The sequence below is a fragment of the Castanea sativa genome, chromosome 10 (genome assembly GCF_040712315.1).
Source record: "Castanea sativa cultivar Marrone di Chiusa Pesio chromosome 10, ASM4071231v1".
Taxonomy (NCBI): domain Eukaryota; kingdom Viridiplantae; phylum Streptophyta; class Magnoliopsida; order Fagales; family Fagaceae; genus Castanea; species Castanea sativa.
The window spans coordinates 17,892,807-17,900,492 of record NC_134022.1 but is presented as its reverse complement, the minus strand read 5'-3'; the positions used below and the strand labels follow the sequence as shown (position 1 = coordinate 17,900,492).

The following is a 7,686-nucleotide window of genomic DNA, read 5'->3' as shown; positions in this document are numbered from 1 at the left end:
AAACATGATTATAAATGCTGTTTTTCGAAATTTATGCAGTTCGATGGGTTTATGCAAGGGGAAAGGCTACTTCTGTCATTTATCCCAGTCTCTGCAGCAAGAGAAACATGGCACTGGAAACTGCCGCCCTCTTATCAAAGATATAAAGAGCAACAATAAAAAGATTTTAGTTTCATTGCTAACTACAGCCATTCATGAATCATGAGGAGTGGAATCTTTATAAAGTTTCTGCATTTATTATTTGTTGAGTGACTTGAAGTGGAAAAAAATTGACTAGTAATTTGTATTCTTTAACTGTTAAAATTCTTGATCAGAGCTCTGCCTCTAACAGAGCATCTAATGACAGATTCATCAGTATATGCTGAATAAGGCACCTCCAGTACCTCAACTTCTTCCCACACAGATGTCTGCAGAGCACTCAACCAATGGAGAAAGTGAAGTCCCCCAGGTTGATCATCAAAATGCCAATGCTGTAGCTGAAAGTGTGGAGATTGCCACTAACGAAGATATAAATAATGTGATTGTGGAAGACAGGCATGAGGTCCATTGGAATGCTAATGTTGGCCCTTTGAGAGTCAGTTTTAGTGCAGGGATGAGAGTATCACACCGTGGACCACATTGAGCAGTTGCAGAGGCCAGAAGCAAGAGCAGGGAAATTGTTAGCAATCACTTTTTCACCTGGGCTACAATTGGACTGGCTGTAGCCATCATGGTTTTTACACTGAAGAAGTTTATAAAAGCAAGTGGGTCTGAGGCTAGTGGGATGGAGTCATGGAGAATTGTAAATACCTCATGTCAGAGTTTATGTTGATGGTTTACCTCAAAGCTGACTCTTCTTAATCCTTTCTTCCTTCTATCCACAATCTATATGGGATGATTTTTTTCCCTCTTTGTTGGATGGTGATAGGGGGACAAAGGGAATGAAAACAGTTTATGAATGCAAAAATTACAGTTTATGAAAAAACAATAAGAATAACAAAAAGTGTCAATTTCAGACCTTGTCTTCGGCCCCACAAGACTCAGCTGAGTTCTCTCTTACCTTCCTACAGAGCCAAAGCATGACAAGCCACATAATACCTGTCACAATCCTGACCATCCCAACCGTTACAGTCAGGTAATACAACCACCAACCAACAAATTCAGCCACCTCAATACCCATCGACAGCTCTCTTTTAACCTTAGCCACAACCACCATAGACTCAACCTCATCTCTCAACTTCCACCACCACAAAGTACCAAAGCTAGCTGCCATAGCCACCTTTTCAACCCATCTTTCCTCTCTACCAACCCCAAAAACCGTGTCATCCACCACTGGCTTCACCACCACTCTACACCAATGAAGCATTGTTTCATGCAAGCCGAGGAAAACAATTGTTTTGCTGAATAAACTTTTCTCCAAACCAAAACTTGAGCCATCAATTCCTGCGGCTATGCTTCCTTCTATCTCCAAACCAATGCAGACTTGTAATGTACAAAGAAACATCCATGCAATATACAAACGGGGACGTAAAATAGGGCCTGGAAACTCACTTAGAAAGGTAATCTTACCTGTTAAGCCGTGAATTAGAGTGGCTATGCTTACAATGGAAACAAGAAGATAGAGGACACCTGGGTTGGTATATAGGATAAAAGAGGAGAAAAGAGGGTTGTAATGAAGGAAAAGAGTTAAGGCTTAGGAGATAGTGGGCACTAGAGAACCTAGCAAGGAGGAGAAATGAGAGTGGGAGCAAAAGGCTGAGCAGGGTGATTGTGAGGATATGGAAGAGTTGTCTAATAAGAGAGACACAATTCAAGAGCTTCATTGCCTTCTATTAGGAGTTTTAGCAGTCCTGCTATATTTTCCCTACAGCAACAAACAAATAATAACAACTCAAAAAGAGCCTCTTTGCTTAGAATAAAAGGAACATGGAACATTGAGGTCTATATACGTGACTAAACAACTATAATCAGAAAACAACATAGGTGGTTGCCACGTCCTCAGTTGACATAGGATACGGTCTTAACTATCCCTTGCCTACTTGATGTATTTATATTCAAGGAAATTTATTTATTTATTTATTTTTTGCTGAATGAATATATATGTAATCAAGTTTGCGGTTGATGAATAATTTTCATATATATATGATCTGTATAAGGTATGGAAGCATAGATGGCAGGTCGAAAAAGGCGTGCCTTCTACCACATAAAATATTATACATCTTATAGATTGTCTCTCAAAAAAAAAAAAAAAAAAGTTATAGCCAATTAGCCGTATTTTTATAATATATATTAAAAAAAAAAAACCAATTGGCCATGGCTCGAAAAATAAATACCCGTGGCTAATTGCTTTTAAATTAGGAAGCTATGGGTGTTTTGCAGTATAGGATATCCACTTTTACCAAATTTAATAAAATATACATCATATTAAATATCCATATATAAGATTGAGGTCAACTATACCTCGACAAAAAGAAAGAAAAATAAAATTTCTAACTCCACCACTGCCAATTACATATGATGGCCAACATCTATGTCCCAACATGGCCAATCCGGTTACGGTTGTCCTGGTTTACTGACTTAATCAAGCCTCCCAAGTAAAGCCATCTCGATTCATCTGAGGTCTTATTACAAGAGGGCTCACCACTATTTGGTTCTAGTCGAAGTCCTTATTACAATTCTGTTGTTAATCTAAAATTTTACCCACTCATGGGCACCATCTCAATATTATTGCCACTAATTCTTGGTGAACTTGGCGTAGAATTTGTTGATTTAACAAGGAGGAGAAAGGAAGAGAATGAACTAATTATTAAAGCCCGCCTATACAATTGCAAAGAGGTACTTGACTAGACAAATATTAATAAGATAAGTGGGGTAATAGTTATAATCATCGATGAAGTTCTGAGAAGTATGCTTATTATTTTCACATTTAAGTTTACTAGTCATTGGATGAGCTGAACTGAAGTCATGCTTGCTCAATCTCGGGTTGCCCGAGTTGGGTTGACTCTGGTAAGGTTTGTTCAAATTGAGTAGATGATGTAGATAGAGTGTTGGTTATTTATGTATCAAATACATAGCATTAGCACTTAATAATATTCATGTGTATATAATCTTAAGAGCATTCACATCAAGTTTAAAATTTTTTATTTCTTTTTTATTTCCCTTTTTATAGCAAAACTTGTTGAGTGCTATAGCTAGGAATCAAGAAAAAACTTTCTCCACGCCCAGCTTATGCTTTCATTCTATTTTATTTATTTAATTTGGCAATTTCACCCGTCACTCTTTCCAATGAAACACAATACTCACAATTTTCTCCCTTCCACATTATGTCTCTTGGCTTTGCTAGTAATGGGAGGAGAGGGATGGAAATTTTGGGGAGAGAATGGGTATTTAAGGATTGTTGCAAAGTAATAACTTGGTAAGTCTGAGGTCGAATCCACAAAAAAAAAAAAAAAAAAAAAAAAAAAAAAAAAAAAAAAAAAAGAATTGAATAGTGATAGGCCAAGAATGTATTAACCCATTTGGAAAATTAATCAATTAATTAGCAAGTTAATTAATTAGATTCAATTACATGCAATAAGTGTTGTAGCACAAACAAATCACCAAATTATCTAAATGCAGCGGAAATTAAATTTGACACAGGTGATTTGTTTACGAATGGAAAAAAACCACTGAAGAAAAACCCCACTGGGTGAATTTAAGGTCACCACTCCCGAGAATCCATTATTATCAAAACAAGCGGTTACAAGTAAAAGGAATCCTAGTACCTAATACTAACCTACAGTTGAACCCTTACCTCAATACCCAATTGGACTTGCAATGTAGTGACAATCTCTCCTTCCAATGCACGGCTTCGAGTATGTGACTAACCAATTGATGCATAGATCCACGTACTAGATTAACACACCAACTTGAGGAAGATGTTGGCTACGAAGTTCTTCAGTTCATCCAATGATGAAGATCAAGAAGCTTATTGCTTACAAATCCTTGGCGCAAAGACGCAGTAGCTTCTACAAAGGAGACGATGAACTAGGGTAAATTATCTTCGTTCACAATATGTGTGTTACAACAATTGCAACAACCTTTGCATCACTTTGTATCATGTGTGACGACTGATGTGCATGAAATATATACAATAAAGTACTCACATATCTACATATTTAACCTTACTTTTATGTTATTTTGTTACTGATTATATAATATCTTTGTGTTCCAGGTAACAAGAGCTTTACATGCAAAGTGGGGCTAAGCCAATTGAATCAAGCCAACTTTCATCCAGCCAAGCGTGAATTCAAGAGAAGACCAACCCAATTAAATTCAAGTCCAAGTGGAGCAAGGAATCAAATGAAATTTGCACCAAATCCAAGTCCAATTCGGATTAGGATTCCAGCCTGCACATCAGTAGTATTTTTGGCATAACTTTCGGCTCAGATATTCAATCAAGATGATTCAAGTTGGGCTAGAAAGTTAACTTAAAGGGCTACAACTTTGTAGTTTACTAAAAATGTAAATTCTGACATTAAATGGGTCAAAATTGTCGGTTAAGTGAAGCCGCCTAAAAATTTGGGATTTTCTCCAAACGGGAATAGGATTCCTTGACCTATTTAAAGGCTCTTTAGGAGAGAAAAAAAAAAAAAAAAAAAAAAAAAAAAAAAAAAAAAAAAAACCAGAGAGGAAAAGGGGGCGCCGCATAGAAGAACTTGTTTTGGGAGTCATTATGAAGAGGAGGATCTGAGGACAAAGGCGAGAGCTTCATGTTGATCAACCAATTCAGATGAAAAACATAAGTTTTATTTGTTTTCTTTTCAATTTTATTATAAACTAAATTTATTTTCTAGAGCGTTGATGTAGTCTAGCAATGAACACACAATTTATATTCTAAGTTATTTTATTTTTAATATTTCCATGATTGAGTGTTTAATTCTTTTTCTTAATGCTTACTATTTCTTTTACGAATTATCGTTTGATCAATTGAATTACAATGAGACCGAGAGGTGATTTGTTATTTTAGTTCTAGAATTAAACATCATTAGTTGAGCGAAAGTAGAGATGTTTTACCGCGATTAGTGTGATTTTTCAGAAAATTCAAAGTACGTAATGAGTCTCCAATTAATTAAATTCACATAGAGATATGGGATTGTTAGTTGAAGAGATTTTTGATATTATTCGAGAGAAGATATTGAATACTTAAGGAACTTTTAATCATCAATGGGAGATTATTAGAATTTAATAATTAGGAAGAATAAATTGTGTGGGATTTGTTAGGTGAAATCAACCGCTCTAGATCCATTCTTATCATATTTTTACACTTTTAGATTTTTGCATTTTGTTAATCTTTTATTCGTAGATTTATTTTTATTAAATAGTTTGATTTAATTCAGATAGTAGAACGTTCCATTTATTTTTGATTTTCCAAATAGTAATTAATTTAGTGAATTTCGGTATTCAATAACATAGTTAATCCTTGTGGGTTTGACATTTGTTTTCTAAAAACACTTTACTACTTGTTACGATTCTGTGCGCTTGCAGATTATTTAACGCGAACAAGTTTTTGGCGCTGCTGCCGTGGATTAACTATTTGTTATTGATATTGATACTAACTGGATATTTACTACTTTGGATTTTTTTTTATTTATTCAAAAAAAAATTAAATTAAGTGCATCTGAGTTTGTTTTCTTTCTTTTCCGGAATTAGAAGTGCATGACCAGATCTAAACTGTTAGAGCATACACTCTTTGATCCTGAAATTGAAAGAACCTTACGTCAGCTCAAGAAAGAAAAGAAGAAAGAGGCCAACACATCTCTATCTAATATGGCCGATCAAGAGCAAAAGGCGTTAAGAGATTATGCTACGCCCTCGGTAAATGGAGCTACATCAAGCATAAGGAGGCCAACCATACAAGCCAATAATTTTGAGATCAAGCCGGCCATCATTCAGATGATACAGCAGACTGTCCAGTTCGGGGGGTTGTCACAAGAGGATCCTAATGTCCATATTGCAAATTTCTTGGAAATTTGTGATACTTTTAAACATAACGGAGTGATAGATAATGAGATTCGACTAAGACTTTTTCCCTTCTCACTTAGGGATAAAGCAAAAGTTTGGTTGAATTCTTTGCCAACTGGCATCATTACTACATGGGAGGAGTTGGCTCAAAAATTCTTAGCAAAATATTTCCCTCCCGCAAAGACAGCAAAGCTAAGAAGGAATGATATCACCACGTTCATCCAATTTGAGGGTGAATCATTATATGAAGCATGGGAGAGGTACAAAGATTTATTGCGAAGGTGTCCTTATCTTGACCTTCCAGCATGGCTTCAAGTGCAAACATTTTCTACAATGGTCTAGGAGCTATAAACAGGTCTATGGTTGATGCAACAGTTGGTGGAGCTTTAATGAGTAAAACTCATGAGGCAGCCTATGAACTTTTGGAAGAATTGGCATCCAACAACTATCAATGGCCTACAGAAAGAGCAATGCCAAGAAAGACAACTGGAGTTTTAGAACTTGATTCTATTACCTCATTGGTGGCACAAATGGCAACTTTGTCTCAACAACTAGGTAAAATGAATGTTAATGCTATTTAAACTAATGTTGTTTGTGATCATTGTTCAAGAAATCATTCAAGTGCTGACTGCCAAGTGGGAAATCCTTTTGCCCAATCGAGTTATGGACAAGCAAATTAAGTGTCAAATTTTCAACGTCAAAATAATCCATACTCGAACATGTACAATCCTGGATGGAGGAATCACCCCAACTTTTCATGGAGCAATAACCAAGGGCAGGCTAAACCACCTCAGCAATTTCCACAGCAAGAGAAGAAGCCGACACTTGAGGACATATTCATGTAGTACTTGCAGAAGACAGATGTGGCGATCCAAAACAACTCAGCTTCAATCCGTAATCTTGAGGTGCAGATCGGTCAGCTCTCAAGCATGCTCACAGAGAGGACTGCAGGAACTTTGCCAAGCAACACTGTCACTAATCCGAAAGAACATGTAAAGGCAATATCATTGAGAAGTGGATGGACATATGAGGAGCCAAAAGTAACAAATGCAAAACAAGATGAAGCTGTAGACAATGAGGAGTCAAAGATGAAGGAGGCCGAGTCAAAAATGAAAGAAGTGGAGCAAGCTGAGAAGACTAAGGAGAATGAAAGAGATTCAAAATCAAAAAAATCCAGGGAAGTTACTTTTGAGACTTATTCTCCTTCAATTTATGATCCACCAATTCCTTTTCCGCAAAGATTAAGAAAAAACAATATGGATGATCAGTTTTCTAAATTTCTAAGTATATTTAAGCAATTGCATATTAATATTCCTCTCATTGAAGCTTTGGAACAAATGCCTAAATATGCTAAATTTTTGAAGGATATTATATCAAAGAAGCTGAAAGATCTGGGGAGTTTCACTACCCTTGCACTATAGGAAAATCTTATTTTGATAGAGCTTTATGTGATTTAGGGGCAAGTATTAATCTAATGTCTTTCTCTGTTTTCAGGAAATTGGGTCTTGGAGAAGTAAAGCCGACCACTATCTCTTTACAATAGGCGGATAGATCCATTAAATATCCAAGATGAATCATTGAGGATGTATTAGTAAAAGTTGACAAGTTCATCTTCCTGGCTGACTTCATTGTCCTTGATATGGATGATGACGAAGAGATCCCTTTGATATTGGGTCGACCTTTCCTTGCAACGGGGAGGACCTT

General features: G+C 36.2%; 1 protein-coding gene, 1 non-coding gene and 1 pseudogene across 2 annotated transcripts; 1 reads left to right on the top strand and 2 right to left on the bottom strand.

Annotated features, from left to right (window-relative positions):
* Positions 1-991: 991 nt before the first annotated feature.
* On the bottom strand, positions 992-1,802 carry LOC142612143 (uncharacterized; annotated as a pseudogene).
* A 3,985-nt stretch (positions 1,803-5,787) lies between these two features.
* Positions 5,788-7,403, top strand: LOC142612142 (uncharacterized). The gene is made up of 3 exons (XM_075784262.1): positions 5,788-6,242; positions 6,338-6,548; positions 6,837-7,403. The coding sequence occupies exons 1-3, from the start codon at positions 5,788-5,790 to the stop codon at positions 7,401-7,403; spliced, it is 1,233 nt and encodes a 410-aa protein (XP_075640377.1).
* Positions 6,177-6,281, bottom strand: LOC142614323 (small nucleolar RNA R71). Its single transcript, XR_012840401.1, has one exon. It is a non-coding gene; the product is annotated as a small nucleolar RNA R71 (small nucleolar RNA).
* Positions 7,404-7,686: the final 283 nt, after the last annotated feature.

Coding starts and splice junctions, on each gene's coding strand:
- LOC142612142 (XM_075784262.1), top strand. CDS start 5,788: ATGGCCGATCAAGAGCAAAAGGCGTTAAGAGATTATGCTACGCCCTCG. Junction 6,243..6,337: donor TTATATGAAGCATGGGAGAG/GTACAAAGATTT, acceptor AGCTATAAACAG/GTCTATGGTTGATGCAACAG. Junction 6,549..6,836: donor AACAACTAGGTAAAATGAAT/GTTAATGCTATT, acceptor TAGTACTTGCAG/AAGACAGATGTGGCGATCCA.